Source organism: Triturus cristatus, chromosome 4_1 (assembly GCF_964204655.1).
Source record: "Triturus cristatus chromosome 4_1, aTriCri1.1, whole genome shotgun sequence".
NCBI lineage: Eukaryota > Metazoa > Chordata > Amphibia > Caudata > Salamandridae > Triturus > Triturus cristatus.
The window spans coordinates 1,112,369,394-1,112,393,580 of record NC_140585.1 but is presented as its reverse complement, the minus strand read 5'-3'; the positions used below and the strand labels follow the sequence as shown (position 1 = coordinate 1,112,393,580).

Below are 24,187 nucleotides of genomic sequence, written 5' to 3'. Positions count from 1 at the left end.
AGCACTTTCACCAAAGGCTCAAGCGCCAGTGCAAACAAAAGGGGCAAATGGGTAGCTTGCCAGGTGCCACGCTATAATTTTTTCAGTTTAGCTGTGGGGTTGGAGTAGAATCCAAACTCTGGAATCTCCTCCTAAATCCATACTTTGTTCAGGATTAGTCTGTGTTTTTTCATGGAGGTGCTATGTTCTGGTATAAATCCAGATTGATCCTCATGAACTAGGCTCTCTACTTTTCCCCTTCAGCCTATTCGCTACTACTTTGCAAAGAATTCTAATATTAGTATTCATCATGTACAGGGGTCTATAGGAAGATAGGTCTAGAGTGTTCTTTTCAGGCTTTAACAACATAGGTATAACAGCTTCCCTCCTCGATATTGGGAAACTGCCACATTGCTTGGCTACATTATACAGCTCAAGCATACTATCATGGAGTTAGTGCTTGCATGTTTTATACCAGTCCGCAGGGGGATCTCCCTCCCCACCCCATCATTCCCGCTGTTCGGGGGACCACTCGCACCACGGGGCTTATGCTACGCCACTGTTAGGTGTTGTCTTATCTTTCATTGTGAATCTGTCAAGCACATCCCATGTCTCACCCAACACCCTCTTGATTTCTAGACAGTTAAGTTTATCTTAGAGTTGGAGTGGTTCTTGCCTCTGTAGCAGGTTTAGTCTGTCCTCATGTACTTTCAGGGTATCTTGCATCCGGGTCTTTGCTCTAAAACCATCATAGTACTATTCTTATTGATTCCCAATAATGGAAAAAAAAAATATGGATAGCCTTACCCCCAACGTCCGAACTGGATGCTGTGACAGTTAATGTATGTGGACATAATCTCCAGGTAGGCACACTTGCCCTACATCTCTCAACACTGAGCTCCAGCAAAAAGGGTGAATGATCGATAACGGTTTAAATACTGAATATTGTTAACCTTCAAGCCAATCGACTGGGAGATCAATATTCTGTCTAATCTGCTGTGTGTTATGTGTAGCTGACTAACATGAGAATTCTTTTGGGTTTGGGTAAAGTTGTCTCCATATATTTGTGCATCCCCATTCATTCACAACTTCAATCAGTGCTGTGGACATAGCTGGTTTTGTGCGGTTTCTGGAGGGTGTCTTTACATGATAGTTCCTTCCAGAATAGAGTTAAAATCACCAGCTCAACTCATTGGAAAGTCCAGATAATGGGCTCCCAGATCCAATATGGACCAGAAAATGGCTATGTCGTCCTGGTTTGGAGCACAGATGCTTAACAAACATATATTCACCATCAAGCAATCCGTATCCCAGCACAGAGCTCCCTTCAAGGTCAGTGCTAAAATATTGGTGCTGGAAGTGTACTCCTGGGACCCAACATATCGAGACTCCCTTTGGTTAAACTGAATAAGCAGATGAGAACTCAGAAGGGTCCTCACCCAGCTTCCTTATTGGATAGACGGTTGACCCTCGAAATTCCCTCCACCTCTCCTAAATCACATTTCTTCTACAGCTGATGCCACAGACTGAGGGAAAGGAGGTTTACCATCTTCCAAGTATATACATTCCACACTAGGGCCCTTATGTACTAACTCAATTTCCCACTGACACAGAATGGGGAAAACGCTTTTGTACATCAGGCCCTAGATCTATCAGAAGAGATCAGGCCTTTGATATGGTGTCTGGAGGTTACGTGGGGATCTGATCAACACTAGCTGCAGGCCTGCTCCCCAAAGCAGGGAGAAGGCCTCCTAGCATCCCATGATCTCCGACCACCACTTATGTTATGTTATTATTTTTATAGAGTGATTGATTACCCATAAGACAACTTGGCGCTAGCTGAGAACCAAAAGAATGATGTTCCACACTGTGACGGTTATTGTGCAGAGAAAAGCCATGTTTTCAAGGCCTTCCGGAAACGTAGTGAATGTCTAGAGCCATGTAAAATCTGAGTGTTTAACCCTTCAGCAGGAACTCCAGGCTCTGGGCCGTTGAGGCACTCTCCCCAGCCTGTCTGCTAGCTCCAGTCAGTCCCAAACCTCATCTGCAGAAGCAAAAAAGTATGATCGTCCATAATATATAACATCTAGCTTCATTCACAGCAACATTCAGTATTCATGGCCCTTAGTTTATTTTTAACAGCTTCAAAGAATTTGCTTATCTTTTTTCAAAGCTTTTGTGAATAATCAGAGAAAACTCTTATTTATTATCTTGTCTCCAAACGTTTATCTCCAATTCTCCTGGCATGCTGAAGGATGAGGCATCACTCCCTATAGTTGACAAATGTAGCAATGACTGCTCTAGGGAATGCACCAGGCGGAGGAGGTCCCAGAGCCCTATGATTAAACACAAAAATAGGCCATCCGGTTTAAGGTGGACTCTGATCCAATGTTCCTAGAAAAGCTCTGGGCTTGATTCTGCCTATGAGGGAATCCCACTAAAAGAAATTATTTTGTAAGGATCTTCACTCTGCATCCTTCACCATAATGTCCAGTCTGTGGACAAAGCCAGTCAGGGAGCCTATTTTTACTTTCAGGTCCGAGATGTAAATTTTTAATTCTTCAACTGTCTTAAGTTATGAGGGACCAGTCGCCGACTTCGCAGGGTCTGCATGCAGCAAATTAACTTCTATTGATATAATGTCTATTTTGCTTTCAGGAGTCTGCCTGGTGCTTCGAAAGCCAACAATATCTGAACCACCATACATTCAATGGCAGTCGCCGTACCTTGTGATCTCTCGCTCTTCAGTTGTCCCCTTGCTTCAGTAACCCATGGCAAACCCGTCATTTTAGTCTGCCGGGACACCCTGGGTAATTGAGATCTGCCCGTAGCTGTCAGAAGGCCAGGCCAGTGCGTCAAGGTAAGGTCCACTACATTACTCACCCGAACTGTTCCAAGTGGTGTCCTCCCCCAGCTCCATTCAGAGAAAGCAAATTAATTGTACCCAATGGTTCCCCTAAGTAGGAGCCAGCACTCCAGAGGGCGTGACGATGGACGCTGTTGTCCACCATGTGCTTAAGTGTGGTACAGTGTAACGGCAGCAGGAAAGGACTCCCCAGGCCGACACACAAAACTAAATGGAGCACCAAGGACCCATGTCACCCCAGTGTCATTTCCAGGAGTGGCCCCGCTCCAGAGGGGTGCATGAGGTCTCAGTAGTTCTGGTTGATCCCCCGTCAATCCAAAAATCCACAGCTTCCAGTGCGTACCCTCCCTCAAAATCAGTTTCCAGTGGGAGGATTCCAAGCCCAGTTCAAATTAGCGAGGCTGCTGCAGGCCTTGGCGATCAGTCAGCCAAGGGGCCCAATCTCCAGACCTGAAAAAGGTGAGAGCACATTCAGACCCTACGGCTCACTTCCCATCTCAGTGGCGTGTGTCGGCCATCAGATCTCTTCACATATGTATTCGTTCAACACATTGTCATAGCCTCAGTGAAGCCCAGACAGGCAGGGCAGGGGGCCCTTAGTTCACCTCCGTGCCAACCTCAGTGGGAAGGCCACACCCCAAAAATGCAGAGCCCAGCTCAGGGTGCCAATGCAGGCCCCATGGCCATCCAGGACGGAGCCACGACCCCGCATCCCCTACTGCAACTGGATACGATGGGCTACGTTCGGGCAAAGCTCAACACCTCATCACCCCCAGAGCAGCTCATCCCTCAAAGGCATGAGCACACTGGAAGGCCGCTCGGCACAGACTGGGATGCCGCAATAGTCCATAGTACCTGCTGCATTCCATAGCTCCCTGGCATGTGTCCCTAACAAGGCGAAGGATTCTGGCAGATACATTGGGAGCCCCAGCTCAGCATTTCTAGTCGACCATGATTTTAGGCCAAGCACCCTGCAGGTAACATATAATTAGAGCCCATCACACCTGCCAATAATGCCACCATGCTGACTGACCAGGCACTCCTGGTGGCGGCCCAACTCTATACCACATATTATTTGTAAATCATAAAGTATGAATAATGCACAGAACAGCTCATGGTATCTGTGGTAGAATTCTTACCTCAGGAGTGAGATCAAAAGGTTACAAAAACTGAAACAAAAAGAACAGAAATGCTCCATCTGTCAAAAACATTGAAAGTGATTAACCAAGAGAGGACAAGAGTGACAATTCCTGAGCAGAGCACAAAGCTTACTCAAAAAACTGAAGCAGCTTTAAAGGTGCCAATTGGGTGCAGGACTGAGAACCACTGAATCTTATCTGATCTATAAATAAGCAGATCACATAGTTCTCCAAAGCACCTAGCGAAAGTGTTGCCTCCTAAATCTGTAACCATTAAATACGAAAACTTCAAGCAGAAATTCTTCAAAGTCTAAGAAAGAGGTTTATGTAATGAGGGATGAGAAATTGCTATCTTCTGGGAAAACATTGTTTGTGGTCAATGACATCAAGCCCCTTGCCTTTTTATTTTGTTTGCTGTACATCTAGAGGTTTGGATTCTTTCTCCCCATATATTCCAGGAGTGGGTGAAATTTCAAGTATGCTGAAGTAGATGGTCTAATTTTATCAATTTCTATTAACAAAATGTATGCAAAATTGCACTATTTCACTACATCGTGAAATTGTTGCGAGAAATTTTAAAGCACGAAGAAAAATTTAAGTAATTTTTTAACACCAGCGGCATTTCAGGTAGATCTCTTTCAAGCTGACTGTTCACGTTAAAAGTTAAACCTTCCTCCTTTTTCAGCACACCCTGTTTGCCTTACATCAAATTATTCCACGGTGCACTATTCTTAGTAAAATTCAACGTTGCAGAACCCTTTCACCCATGGAGAAGGTGGAGAGTTTAGTCAGGTAAGTGCCACAGATATCAGCAGTCCCCTGTCCTCAACCACACCAAACTGCTTCTGGGATTAGTTTGCCCTCCCTACCAGTGCTTAATTCGAGCCTGTGGTTTTGAGTGCTCACACGGCACTTAATAGTCAACACCTGCTCGCAGGCCAGGTCGCTCCCCACGCCGCACAGCTCCACCAGTTGTGCCTGTGCCTTCCCCCCTGCCTCGTAAGTTCGCCGCTGCTGTAGCTCTGCTGGTTCGTGTCTTCTGCCGCAATTGTTGTGTTTAGTAATTGTACTGTAACTGTATTTCCTTATTTCTTTTGTGCCTCTTGTGCCCATTTCCAGTCTTCCCCCCCCTTCTTGACTTCTGTACCCCTCGCCACTGTCCCCGGTCCCGCCGCTGCTCCCCTGCGGCCCGCCCCCTTTTGCCTTCTGTGTCCCCGCTCCTACGCTATTCGCCGCCCTGCTCCCGCCTCCCAGCTGCACCTTCCTCCCACCGCGCCTTAAATGGCGGCAGCACGCAGCGGGCGCGCCAGAGGCAAGTCCGTCTGAGCCTGTCCGCGCCCAGCGCCAGAACCCTTGGACCCAGCAACCGCCACGCCACCAGACTCCGCTACGACGCCAGCACCCTCCACGCTATCAACGTAGGCCGAGACCACCGCTGCTTCCAGGCTGCCCCAAAACGCACCCACGGACCTTTCTCCTGCCACACCTGCAGCTTCACCTGCGACAGAGCCACCAAACCTCCTAGGACCGGACCCAACCACCTTCGCTGCATACTCCTCAATACACGCTCCGCACGCAAACACGCCGTCGAGCTCTGGGACCTGCTCAACACATCCGCCTCAGACGTTACCTTCCTGACCAAGACCTGGTGGAACGACTCCTCGGCGCCCGCCATAGCCATCCCGGACGGCTACAAGACCACCCGCAGGGATCACGCCAACGGAATCGGAGGAGGAATAGCCATCGCCCACAAGTCCAACCTCAAGGTCTCCCCCCCACGCGTACGACACCCTCAACACCGCCGAACACCTGCACTTCCGGATCCACACCGACCCCAACACCACCCTCAGAGGAACACTCATCTACAGACCACCCGGACCCCGGGCACAGTTCAGCGACTCCATCGCCGACCTCGCCAAACCCACGCACTCGCCTCCACGGATTACATCCTTCTCGGGGACCTGAACTTCCACCTCGAGAACAACAACGACGCCAACTCCGCCACCCTGATCGACAACCTCGGCCTCAGACAACTCGTCACTGCACCCACCCACGCCACCGGACACACACTGGACCCCATCTTCTCCACTAGCACCCACGACACCTACCACCACACCACCGAGCTCCACTGGACCAACCACCGCTGCATCCATTTCACCTTCAAGAAACCAACCACGCACCACCGCACCCAACTGATGCCCCGCCGCTGCTGGAGCAAAGTCACTGAAGATCAGCCGACCACCACCCTCGCCCAGAACCCACCCACCGACCCCACTGACCCAGACGCCGCCGCACGCAACCTCAGACAGTGGATCAATGACTGCGCCAACACCCTCGCACCGCTCAAGAAACCCTCCAACAGTCACACCAGCAAGAAAGCCACCTGGTTCACCACTGAGCTCCAGAACTCCAAACACGCATGCCGGAAACTGGAGAAGAAATGGCTCCACGAACGCACACCGGACAGCCACTCAGCCTACAAGGACGCCACCCGTAGACATCACCACCTCATCAGATTAGCCAAGAGATCCTCCTTCAAAGCCCGCCTGGATAACAACGCACACTACTGCAAAGAGCTCTTCAGCATTGTGAAGGAACTATCCAACCCCAGCGCCAACACCAATGACGTCCCGCCCTCACAAGAACTGAGAGACTCACTGGCCACCTTCTTCCACCGCAAGATCGCTGACATCCACGACAGCTTCTACACCACGACCGCCACAACTACGCCGGATTCCACCCACCCTGCGAACACCACCCACACCATCCGCCTGACCTTCTGGGCCAACGCCAACGAGACACGCAAGGTCATGAACTTCATCCACTCAGGATCTCCGTCAGACCCGTGCCCACACCACGTATTCAACAAAGCAAACGCAGCCATCACACCCCCAACTACGAAAGGTCATCAACATCTCCTTCGAAACAGCGACATTCCCGGACAGCTGGAAGCACGCCAAAATCAACGCCCTCCTCAAGAAGCCCAAGGCGGACCCCAAGGACCTCAAGAACTTCCTGCCCATCTCCCTACTCCCGTTCCCGGCGAAGGTCATCGAGAAAATGGTCAACATGCAACTGACCCGCCACTTCGAAGACAACAACATCCTAGACCCGTCCCAGTCCGAATTCAGACGAAACCACAGCACTGAGACAGCCCTCATCGCCGCCACAGACGACATCAGGCGCCAACTAGACAACGGCGAAACATTAGCCCTTCTCCTCCTAGACCGGTCAGCCGCCTTCGACATGGTCTGCTACCGCACTCTAAAGACACGTCTCCAAGAAGCCGGAATCCAAGAGAAGGCCCTCGACTGGACCAAGTCCTTCCTCTCCGGCAGAACGCAGAGCATACACCTCCCACCCTTCCGATCCAAAGCCACCGACATAATCTGCGGCATCCCCCAGGGCTCATCCCTCAGCCCGAAGCTGTTCAATGTCTACATGGCCCCCCTCGCACAAGTGGGCCGACAGCACGACCTCAACATCATCTCCTACGCCGACGACACCCAGCTTATCCTCTCCCTCACCAAGGACCCGCACACTGCCAAAACCAACCTCCAAGAGGGAATGAAGGCCGTCGCCGACTGGATGAGGAGCAGCCGTCTGAAGCTGAACTCGGACAAGACGGAGGTCCTCATCCTCGGACCCACCCCCTCAGCCTGGGACGACTCCTGGTGGCCGACCACACTGAGAACAGCACCCACACCCACCGACCACGCACGCAACCTAGGATTCATCCTCGACTCCTCCCTCTCCATGTCGAAGCAGGTCAGCGCCGTCTCCTCCTCCTGCTACAACACCCTCTGCATGCTCCGCAGCATCTGCAAGTGGATCCCGACTGAAACCAGAAGAACAGTGACACAGGCCCTCGTCAGAAGCAGGCTGGACTACGGCAACACACTCTACTCAGGCATTCCAGCCAAACACCTGCGTCGACTACAACGCATCCAAAACGCCTCCGCCCAATTGATCCTCAACATCCCCCGCTGCAGCCACATCACCCCGCACCTGAGAGAGCTTCACTGGCTCCCCGTCAACAAGAGGATCACCTTCAAGCTCCTCACCCACGCACACAAAGCACTCCACAACGCCGGACCGGTCTACCTGAACAGCAGACTCAGCTTCTACACCCCCACCCACCAGCTCCGCTCCGCAAGCCTCGCCCTCGCCACTGTCCCCCGCATCCAACGAAAGACCTCCGGCGGCAGATCTTTCTCCTACCTCGCCGCCAAGACCTGGAACACCCTCCCGACCCACCTACGGGGGACCCAAGACCTACTCACCTTCAGAAGACTCCTCAAGACCTGGCTCTTCGAGCAGTAGTGCCCCTCGCCCCCCCCCCCCCCCCGCGCCTTGAGACCCTCACGGGCAAGTAGCGCGCTTTATAAATTCTTTGATTGATTGACAAATTCTTTGATTGACCAGTGCTTTTGACAGTCTGCCACAAGGTGGCGGTGTCTGGCTAATTTAGAGAGGAACACAACAACAATCAACTATTAATTTAATATATATTAAAAAGCTCTATTACCTGCCTCCCAAGCCATTCTAATAGCTTTGGGGGCCTGGAATAGTCCAAATTGTCACACTTGTAGGAGTGTGATGGTTAGTAGTTATGTTGTTTTTATCATTGGCAGCATGGCAGGGGCAATGTGTGGTGCAAGCTGCAATAGCCTCACAACAAGAGCCCTGGCACTTATTATTTTTAAATTTATTTTTACAAATTAACAACTGCCTCTCACCAAATGGAGCCAGGTTGGCTACAATTGGACCTGGGATCAAAGGACCACTCTTCCTCAGGTCTCACTTTACAGTTGCCTATGAATGAGCAGGGGCCACCCTGGATTCTTTCAAGTTATTGAAGTTCCTGAACCATCCCCCACTGCCAATCGTTCGAAAGGATGAGTTGTATACCTCCTACCCAGGTCTTCCAGCCAAATTCCAAAGTCATGGTTTCTGCTCTGGAATCAGTTTTCTTACTGCATCAAGTGCAAAGCATAGGCAGGGAGGGCACCTGCAGGCAGTTTAATGCTAATTAGCCCATTAGAGCATAAGGCAGGGAAAGTCTAAACCTAATAAAGTTACATTTCCTGTATAGTTAACAAATATTCAGCTTCACCACTGAGCTGGATTTTAATAAATATTTAAAAACGGTGGTTAAATGGACCCTGTCCAAACCTAATTTAACAAAAAGAGTATTTTAATTTTCTTTAGTTTTTCTCATATAAAGAGCTACAGTCCAATACAGTGAAAATTCCCTTTGATGGGCTTGTGACTATAGGCACATGCTAACATACAATTTTTACATGTGCCACTTTAAAATACTAGCACCCTAACGTGAAGCTGCAAGGCTAACTTAAGGACGGCTTACTTAATATTTAAAAGTAGTTTCCCTTCCTGTCAAACAGGGATATTTTTACAGGTGAGCCTGAAGGTTTAAGTACAGCAGCAGCCAGACTACACACGTAGGCCGGTAGCCATGTTTTTCTTGTCGACCTAATGGATGGCACAATAGTGACTTTATTCCACAGGCTACAGTTGCACTACCCTGTGTGGGTAGTGTCCCTCCTAAGCACAACCGATAGCTTGCGAATACATCGCAGATCCAAATATGAAAATGAATCAGAAAGTTCCAGGCAATTTTGAACTGAAGGTTTATTCTTGGTAATTCACCATTGAATTATACTCATTGTATTCATGAGTTTATCCCAGGTGCAAAATTCAAAGGATTCCAGATTTCTGTATACAGCTGAAGGATAAGCCCCCAATGCATTTCGGGTATAATGACTACCCTTCGTCAGGGGAAATATTCCTAAAAATGTATAGATAGGAGAGATTCAAGCGGCCGATTTAATCGAACTAATATTAGCTCATGCATGTGCCTTGTTCCCAGACACGTCAATCCTGTGTGTTAAGGAGGTCGTGAAGAACGAATAAATGAAATGTGTGTTATGGGAAAATCATGTCAAAATACGCTCGAAGATAGCTAAATGATGAAATATGTTGTGACACCCAGTGTCTAGGTTCTTTAAGTGACGTTAGCGTGCTTCAAAGAAACGAAGCCGTTAGTTATATTAACAAACAATTGAATGATGTGAATTAACGTGAGCAAAAGTAAAATGACTGGGGAGATGAAAACAATGAAAGCGGTATGGTAGCATACCGGAAAGCGAGTCGGTGAAGCGAAAGTTAAATAATGTACTCAATAAATAATCAACGTGAAGTATTTAGCTGCCAATGAAACCAAATAGGCACCCGTGATTTACACAGCACCGTATAGCCGGTGTCGTGGGTGTATATGTAATCGTTAAAAGTACGCATACCTTGGGAGGAGCCTAGCGCGTGATCAAGATGGCCGCGTGAGCACAGAGCTCCCGAGACCCTTGTGCCCTCCGGCAAATATCCTGTGAAGAATCCTGTTCTTAACACCCGGAATATTGGAGACGAGCCGTTGCTGAGGTGACCGTCACTGTCCGGACTGAAATCGCCCACCGGAGGCCGAAGTTGTGACACGTGGAAGTTTGCGGCCTACCCCCGGAAGATGCCCGGGGCTTGCGCTGGCATGGTGACCGAGCACTAATTGAACAACAGCGGCCGCGTGAGGGGCGAGCCATCGTTAGGACGGTGTCATCACTTTCCTGTTTTCATCGCGCCCTGGCCTAGGAGTGATTCGCAACAGTCACTTGTTGCACTGTCGACACGCGCCCGGGCCCGGCGTGGGTATTGAAGGTTCAGAGGGCCCCGTCTTCTCTGGATGGGCAAGGGAATTGTTTCTGCAGCAGATCACGATGTCGGCCAAATCGGAAGCCGAAAAACAGAAGCCCAAGAATACCAGGCGGGGGGGATATACCCAAACCAACAATATGGATCGTTATGCCCAGCAGAAGGGGTCACCTGGCGGATCGGGACGGCCGCTGGAAGCCTTGTAAGATGGTTTGCCCCCCGCAACGGAACCAACCCTGCAGGATATCATGGGGGCCATCGAGGGGATGCAGTCCTCTATTGGGCAGCAATTCGAGACCCTGGCACATAAAGTGGACACAATCTCGATCGACGTCAATTTGCTTCGGGCAGACCTGGGGAAAACTAATGAACGGGTTCAATCCTTGGACCTTACAACCTCTGGCCTCATGGGAGACGTCTCTGATCTGCAGCTGGAAGTCCGTAAGTTGAGGACCGCAAACGACCTCTTTGCCCGACGGCTGGAGGACTTTGAAGGCCGGGCACGGCGCAATAATGTGCGCATTATTGGGGTTGCGGAAACCTCGGAGGAGCAGTCGGTGGACTTGTTCGTGGAGGACTTGGTGGTAAACCATCTGGCGCCCAAGGGCCTAAGTGAGTTCTTTACTGTTGAGCGTGCGCACAGAGTCCCTGAAGGTAGGGCCCCCCACCCCCCCCCCCCCCGAGACGGATTGTCACCAGGATCTTTAATTTCAGGGACCGCGACGCCATTCTACAAGCATCACGAGTGTCCGGCCCGATAACTTTCCAGAACACCACAGTGAGTTTTTATCCTGACTTTACCCAGGTGATGCAGAAGCAAAGACAGAGCTTCCTGGCGGTTAAGAGACGGCTAAGAGAGATGGGACTGAAGTACGCCATGCTCTTCCCGGCCAGGTTGCGTGTGGTGTATGAAGAGCGGACTTTCTTTTTTCAATCACCGGACATGGTCGGGGACTGGCTGGACACATTGCCCCAACGACGGACTAGCGGGGAGCATGCTGGTGGAGCAGAAGGTGGCCGTGATGAACAAGAGTGAGGACTCTGGTGCCAGACCATTTTGACTTTGCCCAGGACAGTGAATCACAGTTTTCGGTCTTTTCGGGAGGGTTGTAGCCCGGGGGACGGCGGGGGTATGATGGGAGCTTCTTCCTCCTCTGGGGTTCTTTTTGTAGATGAGTTTTAGAATAGGGCGACAGGCACACTGCAAGTTGGGGGGGCTTTTTAAGCTTACGCAGGGGTGCAGGGTGGGGGGTGGTATGGGGTTGTTGAGGTGGTTGTTGTTGGTTTTTGTTTTGCAAGGCGTAGTGATGCAAGTTTTTATTGCTCGAGTGCTGTTCTACGGGGGGGTGGAGGTCTCCTTACATTTCGGGATGGGGGGTAGGGGCTTAAAGATACTCAGTTGGAATGTTAACGGCTTAGGGGATCATATTAAGCGAGGGATTGTCCTGCAATTTCTGAAGCGATGCTCTCCTGACATAGTTTTATTGCAGGAGACGCACTTGATAGGTAACACGTGCTATGCACTCAACAGGAAGGGTTACAAATTTGTTGCACACTCGGGGTTTTCCTCGGGCTCTAGAGGGGCTGGAATACTTGTTAGGGCCTCGCTGCCGTTTGAGGTTGACTCCACCACTGTTGATGAAAGGGGGAGATTTGTGGCTGTGGCGGGGAGGTGGGAGGGCAGGACGCTGGTTTTGGTTTCTGTTTATGTCCCTCCTGCGCTGCAGTCCTCCACATTTGCGGACCTGGGGAGGGCTCTGTTGGATCTCCCCGAGGGAATGTTGGTGGTGGGTGGTGATTTTAATGCGGTTGGTTCCGGATTGCTTGATAGACACCCGCCAAGAAGCTCTGGGGGGGCACAGAAATGGCTTTCAGACTTTGTGGATACCCTTGGTCTGGTTGACTGTTGGAGACTGCTGCATCCCACTCAGCGGCAGTACACTTTCCACTCCGGGGCGCATGGTAGTCTCTCCAGAATTGATTATGTTCTTACTTTGGCTGCACACGCCTCCTTTGTGTCCGAGGCTAGGCACATGGCATGGGGTATTTCCGACCATTGGCCGGTGTGGATCTGTATGGATATTGGTTGAGGAGTGGTGGGCAGGGTGGCTCCGATTAACCCCTGGTATTTCCGTGACCCTAGGACTCGTAGCGCGGTGCTGAAGGCGGTCGATCTCTACTTCCAGGAAAATCTAGGCTCGGTTACGTCTGCGGTGTCTTTGTGGGAAGCGTTTAAAACTGTGCTGAGAGGGGAGGCCCGTTCCTTGATAGCGGCAGCCAAGCGTCGGAGGGATGCGGAGGTCGCACAGATCGAGGCGGAGATAGCGGTCCTAGAGTCGGCTTTGGAGGAGGAGGTTACGGCAGCAACGCTGCATAAATTGAGCCTAAAGCAGTCGGAGTATAAGGCCCTGGTGACGAATGCGGCCAAAGCCCTGAGTAGGGAGCAGCAGGGGCGACTGTATGATGTTGGGGACAAGGCTGGGAAATTAATAGCGTGGTTGGATAAAAAAAAAGAGCGAGTTAACCGTGTGGTGCCAGAACTAGTAACAGATGGTGGCGATATTGTCACTGAACCGGATGGCGTAGTCCAGTGCTTCGCAGATTATTTCCACACGGTCTATGCCTCTGTGTCGGACAGGCCGATGGAGGACTCGTGTGAACTTCTGCGCGATCTGGCTCTGCCCTGCCTCTCTGACAGACAGGGAAGAGCTTGATGGTGACATCACAGCTGACGAAGTCGCGGGTGCCATTCGCTCACTGCGCCCGGGAAGGCCTCGGGCCCGAATGGCCTGCCAATTGAGTTGTATAAACTCCGGCCGGAAAAGATCGCTCCACACTTGCGAGCTATGTTTGTGGAGGCGCGGGAGACAGGATGTCTTCCATTCGACCAACGCCTGGCGACAATCGTGGTCATACACAAAGATGGCAAGCCCAGGAATAAATGCAGCTCGTATAGGCCGATTTCGCTACTTAATGCTGAGCCGAAAATCCTCGCTAAAATACTGGCCAACCGTTTGATCCGGGTGATCGGGGACCTGATTCACCCGGACCAATCCGGTTTCATCCCGCACCGTAACACTGCGTTGAACCTTAGGCGCCTCCACGGCGTGCTCGCGAGGACGGGGACGCTGCGGGAGTCGACCATTGTGGCTGCACTTGACGCCACGATGGCTTTTGACACGGTGGAGTGGGCATATCTGTGGGCTGCACTTGCAAAATTCGGCTTTGGACCTGGCTTTGTTGGCTGGGTGAGGCTACTGTATGAAGGACCCTTGGCTAAAGTCGCGGTCAATGGTGGGGCGTCTTGCCCGTTCGAGCTGGGGAGGGGCACCAGGCAGGGTTGTCCCCTGTCGCCGTTGTTGTTTGCCCTTGCTCTTGAACCGCTAGCGGCATGGATCCGATGGCACCCGGACATCAGGGGGATCCGATGGTCACCAGATCATGAGGACCGCATTTCTCTTTATGCCGACGACATTTTGTTATACCTCACTTCACCCAGGAAATCCCTCATAGTAGTATGTGATGTTCTGACTTCTTTTGGTAGGAACTCGGGTCTCACCATTAATTGGGGGAAGTCGTATCTGTATGCCCTAAGTGGTGACGTCCCTGTCCTCCCGCGGAATTGCTCGATCCAGATCGCCCAGGGGGGCTTTCTGTATCTAGAGATCTATATCTCCACCGATCCAATTGTTCGATATGAGAGAAACCTGCTCCCTCCATTGACGTGCCTGCGGCAGGATGTGGCGGGTTGGCGGCGGCTGCCGCTCTCCCTCCTAGGCCGTGCCGCACTGTTCAAAATGATGTCTCTTCCCCGCTTCCTTTATGCCCTGCAGAATACCCTGGAGCTGGTCCCGGCCAGCTATTTTCGGGAGGTCGAGAGCCTCCAGCGCTCGTTGCTGTGGGAGGGCCGACCGCGTATAGCTATTGCAAAGCTGACCCTTCCTTGGTACGATGGGGGTATCGCGCTTCCTGACATTAGAAGATATTATTGGGCCACTCAGTTGAGTGCGATTAACCATGGAGTCTACGGTACGGCGCTGAGCCCCGGCTTCGCTATGGATCGGTGGTTGTTGCGCGGGGGTAATTACTCTAGAGCACTATACTCCAGGTCAATGGATGGGTCCCTTACGGGGCCAACCAAGACGGCGGTGCATGTGTGGAAGGCTGTTACGAACTCGCTGGGTTGGAAGGATAGGCTTACCCTCGCTACTCCGCTGTTTGAATCTGATACATTGGGGAAACTTTGGCACACGAAGGTGTTCGAGAAATGGGACCTGATTGGGATATCCAGGGTGGGGGACCTGCTGGTTAAGGGCAGGGTGAAATCGTTTGACGAGCTGCGGACGGAGTACGAACTGGAGGGTACGGAATATTTCCGGTATGCACAGGTACGCCACGCTCTGCGGTCCGTCCTCGTCGAGGGGGAGACCGTGCCCGAGTCCTCTCCCTTGGAGGATCGGATCCTGGATGGCCATATGCCGGAGAGTACAATCTCCTTAATTTACAAGAAGCTTGTTAATGTCCGGACTGACCTCCTCCTAGGGGTGCGTGATCAGTGGACTAGGGATGGCCTTGAACTGGATGATGAGGACTGGCAGTATGCCATCGCCTCTCCTAAGGAGGTCGCGATCCCGGCAAGACTGAGGCTGGTGCAGCTTAAGATACTTCATAGAGTCTATGTCACGGGGCCCCGACTGGTTCATATGGGTTTCTCCGAGGCTGGCTTATGTAAGAGAGGCTGTGGGATGGTGGGAACCTTCCTACATATCATTTGGGAATGTGGTGTGATCACGGAGTTCTGGAAACAAATTCATGATGTGATGCAGGAGGTCACGGGTATTGCACTGCTGCCGGAGGCACGGCGTTGTCTTTTGAATGTCTGGGGTCCCACTGACTATGATGCGGCGCAGACTCAATGGGTGACCCTAGGAAATATGGTGGCGAAGCGGGATATTGCGCGATTGTGGGGTTCCCAGAGACCTCCCACTATGGAAGCATGGATGGAAAATATGGACTGGAGCATGTTTAGGGAGAAAACGGTGTATAGTGCCCGGGAGCACCCTAAGAAATGGCACAAGATATGGGGGCGATGGAACCAGTATAGGGGTGATATATGTCTGCCCCCGGTCTCTGAACCGTTAGAGGAGCAACTTTCCCCCTAGCTTCACTTCCAACTTGGGATTTTTATGATGATTATATGCTTGAATGTTAGCGCCTCTGCTTCTCCCTCATCCACCCGGCCGGTGGCTTTGCTCTGACTTTGGGAATGGGGCCTCGCCCCCACCGGGAACTGGCACGAGTTCATTTTGTGTACTGCCTTGCTTGTGTTATTTACTTTAGGTTTGTCTTAAAAAGGAACCTTTGTTTTTCCTGTTCCAGAGCTGTGGACACTCTCATGTGTTGTACTTAATGGGCTGCCGAACCCCTGGGATGTCGGCTGAATAGCTGTGTTCCAGACTGGCATAAATAAAGGTTTTTAAAAAAAAAAAAAAAAGAAAAAAAAAAAGTACGCATACCTTGCTGTTAGTCAGGTTAGCATTCAGCATGCTCCCGTTGTTCAGAAAATTCACATGGCGGCCATTGGTATTGCCATAGTAATAAACAGTGAAAAGGGGTGCGTTGGCATTCTTCGAAAGTGTAGCAGCCATTTTAGAATGGGAAATTGTGTGTGTCAACAGCTAAATTATAACATACTGGAAACAAAAAATTAAATATTGTGAAACCGAAATGAGAAAATAAAAAAAGTGGATACAAACAGGATGTAATGGAATAGAACTTAAAAGTTAAAGCGAAAGGAGGGTGTGTCGGCGTTATCCAAAAGTATAGCGGCCATTTTGAAATGGGAAATTATATGTATAAACTGCTAAAATAATGCGTGAAAAACAGTAAAAATAGTAAACAATAATAAAAAATGACAGAATATAAATTGTGGGTGTGAACAGAATGTAATTAAATAAAAATGGAAGTTTAAGAAACTAAAATATAAAAAAATGAAAAAATAAAAATTAAGAGACTGAAAAATGTATGAAAGAGTGTATAAAAACCAGTTGACAAAGAGAATATAGATTATAAACAGAAGGCAAAAGTGACCGAATGAGAAAAAACATATTGATAATAAGAAAGGGGTAAAGGGTGAGTAAACAGATGGTTAAAGGCGTGACTGGTAAGAGGTTTGGATGAAACCAAGAAACCGTACAAAGTCAAAGTCAATGTGGTTGTTTACAAAAAACAACTTAATTCAATATCCTTCAGCTGTATACAGAAATCTGGAATCCTTTGAATTTTGCACCTGGGATAAACTCATGAATACAAGGAGTATAATTCAATGGTGAATTACCAAGAATAAACCTTCAGTTCAAAATTGCCTGGAACTTTGATTAATTTTCATATTTGGATCTGCGATGTATTCGCAAGCTATCGGTTGTGCTTAGGAGGGACACTAACCACACAGGGTAGTGCAACTGCAGCAATTATTCTCACACCTTGGTTTAGAGGACGACTCCTCTCAGCACGCCCATAAACTTGCAACAGTATTATAGAACCATAGATACGAATTGGTGTGCGTGGTACATCACCAATTTATTGCACAGGCGACATTTACATTTCATGCCACTAGTATTTCCTGCCTGGCTAGAGCCTTACACCCAAAAATAAATATATCAATTGGAGATTCCAATTTTATCATGTTTTAGGGCTCAGAGCCCAAACAATAGTCAGCAGCGACCCAGTGTTTACAGTCCAAAAACTAGGAACACTAGTCAGCAAAAATGGGAGTGGCCACGCAAAGAAGAGGCAATTTCTAATAAAATTCATTTCACTAAGGCAGCTAGCGAGAAATTGTGTTTGAAGTGAGTCGCTATTCTAAAGATTCAGCACTCATCATAATTTCTGACTATAAGACATTGCAAAGTTTAACTACTTGTGAACTTTAAATGTTCGGTTATTGCTACAGTTTTTGATAAATGGTCATATTTTTGGCATACAGTGAGATGAAGTTTGGCCATGGTTAAATAATGTGGTCAATTGTGAAAAGTTCAGACGGTGGTCAGACTCTCTGATCACAAGTATACTCTAGGTTTGTCTAACATCTGGTTGATTGAACTGAATGAATTAAGAGTAAATATATTCCCTCAGTGAAGAAAGTCATAATGCTGGTCCCTCTGAAACAAAGGTAGGAAACATAAATTAGTTATAACTAGAATCTGTCCATGAAAAAAGGGTGCTACAGTTACAGCTAGAATATAATAAGAACATTGACATACTATGCTACCTAACAGGATGATACAAAATGTAAAAGTGGATTATTTTACAGGACAAGTAGGTTTCTGTAGCATCCAATAATGCGTAAAGTTGAATATATAGCAGTGTGAAATGAATGGAAATCCAAGGGCAAATCCCATGAAGGAAAGGCACAATGAACCACCAAACTGCAGATTTAAAAAATCCAGAAGCTATCAGATTCAAGCACAAATCCCCCTGACTCCAAGGTCCTGGAAATCCTGTGTCTTTTAGCTTAGAGAGAATGTATTATGTATTCATTATTGTGTATCCCTGCTCTAGCTTTAGTTGACCGAACTGTGACGTTTGGCGTAATCTACAGGATGGGTTCTTGGAGTAACCGTAGTAACTCCGAGAGATCAAAGAACTGAGCAGAATAACATCCGAGCTCCCAGCAACACACAAGCACATACAGTCTCAATCTTATGAGTAAGTGGAAAAACTGCACCTCAAAGTAATGGTACGGATCCAGTCTTCATTCTAAGGTCTGCCAGAATTACATATGCTATTCATCCAGAACATCAACCATACAGTTCAAATCGCGACGATTGTGAGAATGGCATGTGGCAGACACCCTGGCAGAGAGTGGACAAAAACAAGCCATTCTCGGGCTTGCAGATATGGAACACTCAACAAAACTTTGGTAGAATATAAATCATCTCTGATGCAAAGAGGTTTTGCAAAGCTTGCACAAACTGAAGAACAATCTTTTAGAATGTACAGTGTTGACCAAAATTGATTGATGAAGGAAAATCACTTGATAAGTTAGTTTGAATACTAAATTGCCCTCCTAGAAGATTTGCAGTGATAAGGAAGCAAGTTCTTCCTGTAACATAAGGGAGTAAAGCAGATCCTACAGACCCTCTAACCTAATTTCACCTTACCATGTATCTTTTGTCCTTTGGAAACTGAAGCTGGATGGTGGATGCTGGTAAGGAATAAAGTCTTAAGCGGAAGCATTGCATCAGTCATGCAACACCTTAACTTCCATCCTCTATGGCACAAAAGCATTTGTCACAACAGCGGAAATGCCACATATATGTTGGCTGATGTTTGAGGAGGCTTTCAACATCAGCATTCTTTCTAGTAATTAGCTATTATTTGGTAACTGGCCCTAGTTCACAAGTTTTTGTGGTCTAGTCAAGCATCATTATGCCTCAAAGGCTTTATTGCACAGGCCCCCTGAGACAGCAATTTCGGCACTGCTCTCGAGTTTCTTGCCTACGAAGACCATCCACTGAGGGCTGAGCCTTGAATGGGGAAGTGTTATGAAGCCTATAAAATGTCTGTAATTTTGCTGTATTTTAGATATGTTCGTTATATACTTGAATTTCTATTATCGCCAGTGGCCGAATTAAATCAAAATACCTTTCACAAGTAAGAATGGAAGTTTGCGAAACTGATGTATCTACCTTTAATTTGTGAAAACTTACATGAGATTGGGATACTCTGGCAAAGTCCAATATTGTGCAAGAAAATGCAGTTGATTCAAATCCGGCAATGACTATACACAATGTGCCCCAAGTGAACAGTTTAAGGTACCAATGAACATAAAAACCTATTCTTGAAACTTTAGACACCATCTAATAGAACGCAACTCTCAAGATATGTGAATGTTCGAAAATGTAGTTATGTCTTAGTAGCAGTTAGTTTTGAACCGACCTTACATTCAATGGGTAAATTTAACAAAAAGGCATGCGTATCATGCACAACTCGGGAATGGTTACATTTAACCTATGATACATTTACATGGTATCTTTAAACTGCAGCTTTGTTACAGTGCAAAAGTAAGACACAACCAGAAGAAAGTTTTGTGCAGTCCTTCCATTAACAATCCTTGTCTCAGAGCCAAAGTGGCTGCCAGAACCAAAATTTCTGCCAGGGACATCTGTCTTTGATTTAATGAAAAAGTTGATATTTACACAGGGATACACATTAGAACTCTTATTTTTTGCCCATCAAAGTATCATATTGAAACAAGTATTAAAGACAAGGTCGATTTGTAGATACCCCTGCGTCGCTGGAAATTCTGAGTCTTCAGTTCGAGCAAGTTGAAGATGAGTGTGTTAGTAATTGTTCTTGATGTACATAACCCATCAGCACCATTAAGGAGGAACACAGGGAATGTAACTAAGTAAAAATATGTTGAGGTCAGGTGGTGGCGTAAACAAGTAAAGCATGGTCACATAAAGTGATTATGTTATTACTGTCCTCTTTTCAACATCATAACTGTGTGCTCTGACAGGGGTCTGTTTCTATGTTAAAATAACACAAAATACTAGGTATGCTGTGGATACATCAATATATCGCCTTTTTAACAGTGACAAATGGAAGCAAAGCACCCTGTAATACTGACAACACCTGTATCAATCCACCACTAGACATTTCAATCCCTCCATCAGTCAACAGATGGAAAGCCCTCAATCTCTTCTTCACATAGATCAACAAAATCAGAACCCACATCAACAACGAAAATCACACCGCCACATTATTACCTTTTCCTCATAGCTACACCTTAAAGCGAAATGCCTTTAACCTTATCTCAAAATTTAGAACTCGCCAACTTCCTGAACTCTCTCAAGGCCACCTCCCGCAAAGAAAACCCCCTACCGTCGTTCATCTTTAAATCTCTTTGAGAAGAAGCCCTCATACAACTCCTCAGCATCATCAAAGCCTCCCCTAGCCAAGCAGGCTTCTTTGAAGCCCTAAAGATAGGACCAACCATTTCCATCATGAAGGAGCCAACCCTGGACACAGAGGATTCCAGCCACGTCTGCCCCATCACCACCCATCGGCACTACATAAGATAAGTCAAAACAGTTTCCACCCAACTACAGGAGAACATCAGCAACACATGCTTCTAGTAGGATTACCAGCATGATTTCAGACTCTTCAAGCAACTAATTTTATTTGAGACGTTTTATATAGACCCGGAGTTATCAGAGCGCTTTACATAAGCATTTGTGAGGTTACATGGTTACAAACAGTTACTGGAGCATGGCAATACATACTCAAAAAAGACAAACACACAGCAATGTTAGATTGGTACATGATACAAGACGAATGTGGCATGGGAGGAAGAGGGGTGAGGTAAGGGATCAGAGGTAGGGGTAGAGACGAGGAGAACTATGTCCAAGGTCAGGCTGGGTAGGTGACGGCCAAGGGGGTGAACCAGAGTCGATCTCCTCTATAGCTGTCTAGGCAGCTCCACTGGACATCGGCCATTGTTGATCAGTCTCTTTGCGCTTAGGCGTGTGTGTAAAATTTAGTTTGTGTGGAGGCTCAGGCTCACTCTTTTCTTGCATTCTCTGCTGCTGTGATTGGGTAGCGAGTTGATTATTTAAAGCTCGCCAAGGGCACTTAGCTGATCCCCATATTCGGTTAGACACGCACAGAGACTTCACACAAGACGTCTCTCGTCTCCTTCAGTCCTAGACCCTCTGCAGTCCTCCTGGCCCTTGCCGGTATTAACTAACAACACACTCTCCCTCTCCCTTTGACAGTTTACTAACAAAAACACCCACATCCTGGAAACATGCCTGGGCTTCTCTGACAAAGTCACCCCCTTTCTCACTAACAGCCACTAGCTCACGCAGACTAGTACTCCAAGATTCCAGAAACCTCCTTTTGAATATCCAGAGTTTCATCATCTTCAACCGCTAGATGGAACTCCTGGGAGTCATACTCATCAACAACACCACCAAGATCCATCAATAAGTCGATGATACGCAACCCTGCCACAAAAATTTCTCAACCTACAACATTCAGAGGATCAATTCACGGCTCAAACTAAACAAGAAATATATGTGGAGCCCGTATCTACAGCTCAACCTGACCAAGAGTGAATTCCTCCTGTGTGCCTACAGCTCCAAACAAATGCATATTTAATCCTAGCTCTCCCACATGAACCTGGATGGGTTGACTCCCAGACGTCACATTCAAAAAGCACATGGCCAGGAATCCATGCCAGCATTGTACCAGCTTTCCTTCCTGAATTAAGTGAAACTAACTTTCAGATGTAGATTTAAGAATGGTAGTGAAGGTCCTGGCCCTCTTCCATCTGGTTAAAGGCAACTTACTGCTCAACAGCCTGCCAGGCGCCACTAAAGCTCCCCTGGAAGACATCCTACACACCTTGGCACATTTTATCGAGGATTTGAAGGAGTCAGACAACCTCACTCCAAAGCTAAAGGAAATACAGTGACTTTAGTACCGTCTTCAAGACCATTTGCATTGCCTTAAAGGTGATCAGAAACCATGCTGTCCCATATCTATCCATGAAACTAACTAACTATGGTGGACAGCACAGAGCAAACACGACATCAAAAGCCAGGACTCTGCCAGACCAAAGAGATGCAAGATGGAAAAATAACAGACAGCAGGCCTTTTTCATTTATGCATAAGGATCAAAAACAATATTCCCATTGACATCATAACTGCCCCAACCCTTCTTCAATTCAAGAAGAAACTGAAGACAAATCTCTTAAACGAAAACCAAAGGAAATGATGGACGGCGTGTTGAACATTGCAAGCACTCACCCCCAGTCAACTGATCTGGGTTTGATCCATCACTGTTCTTTAGCCCACTCTGCCACCCCAGTTCAGACATGGCCATATGCAAATCAGTCTGACCCTGTGCCTCATGGGAACAGTCCAGCCCGAACTGCCAAGCCATGTCTTCCCTGGACCGAAAACAAGCTTCCTAGGACCGGTTTCTGGCATTTCAGCCGTCTTCAGCCAGGCTTGCTTGAATCCAGTGGCAAAGTGAGCAAGGGACTCACGTCTGAGCATACCCTGCCAACTTATGGCGAACAAAGCAAAACCAAATGAAATGATGGACGATGGATTAAACCCAGATCTTTGACTGGGGGTGAATGCTTTGCCAATGTGCAACATTCCGTTCATCATCTTGTATGTTTTGCTGTTTGCCCTATGTGGGAAGGGTACGCCCAGACATGGGTCCCGTGCTCACTACGCCACTGGAGTCAAGCTATCCTGGCTGAAGAGGGGTGAAACCCCGAAACCGGTCCTAGGATGCTTGATTCCGGTCCAGGGAAGACATGGCTTGGCAGTTTGGGCTGGACTGTTCCCATGAGGCACAGGGTCAAGACTGATTTGCATATGGCCATGTCTGAACTGGGGTGGCGTAGTGGGCAAAATAACGATGGATTAAACCCAGATCTTTGACTGGGGGTGAATGTTTTGCCAATGTGCAACCTTCCGTCCATCATCTTGTATGTTTTGCAAATCTCTTAAAGGAACATTTTCGAGCCAAACTACTCCACCATTTAATAAAAACGTACTTGTTGTTTACCTTGTAAACAATTATATTGCTCCTTCGACCTTTGCCCATGTTGAGCGCTCTATTGCTTCTATGTTAAATCTGCGCTATACAATGGCAACTACACATAAATAACATGCTTTCTTTCTTTTACAGTTAGAACAAAAGTCATAGATAAAAAAAAGCAGGTATAACAGAATATATTTTGGAACTGGCCCCTGGACACGTTTGCCCTGGCCCCTTTTATTTGCAGGGTCACCTGAACAGTTAAACCTGTGATGGATGTATGTGGGGTCAGTGTTGAAGCTGCTAACCCTCAAGGAGTGGCTGGTGGAAACACATATTTTTCAAAGACTAGAACGTGACCATCCGGTCACTACAGGAAAGAAACATTTTACCAAAAGGAGAGATTGTTAATATTCTTGTCAACAAATCTGTCTGCTCTACGGGATTCTCCCAAATAAGTTGTGACAGCTCCAAGTTCTTCCTGGTAATCGACACATTTCAGTGCGAGTCCTTAGCGTCCTGTTCCTAGAGGCCGTTAACAGGAACTGTCAAGTAGGTGTACAGATAAAAGTAAATAGAAGTTACAGGGCCGTAAAGAAATTGAAGCCCCTTGCACTTACCGTCCTGCAATATTTCTAGAGCCACCCAAATTGCCCCGCTGTCACCTGCCATGTTGTCCACCTTAAATCCGCCGGCACTGATGCTAGATACTGCGTGGAAGGTAGCACGAGCACCATTCTCTCCGAAAAGAAGGCTAAAAGAAGAACGAGTCTGTATAACGATGAAAACTGGTTAAACAACTAGGCCGAATAGAATCAAACTGAATAGCATGCATTAACACAAGCATTCAAGCGGTTACATTTTTCAGCAACTACTTCGGCGGTACCGCCGTATAAAAGTTTAAAACACTAGGGGCTG

General features: G+C 47.9%; 1 protein-coding gene across 1 annotated transcript in view; it reads right to left on the bottom strand.

The window, feature by feature from the left end:
• The window catches only part of COG5 (component of oligomeric golgi complex 5), a 1,436,183-nt gene extending 1,412,174 nt beyond the window's left edge, over positions 1 to 24,009 (bottom strand). The window contains exon 1 of the mRNA XM_085654126.1: positions 23,890 to 24,009. Coding sequence (XP_085510252.1) covers positions 23,890 to 23,941 — 52 coding nt within the window. The 5' untranslated portion in view covers positions 23,942 to 24,009. The remainder of the gene's footprint in view (positions 1 to 23,889) is intronic.
• Between the last annotated feature and the right edge of the window lie 178 nt (positions 24,010 to 24,187).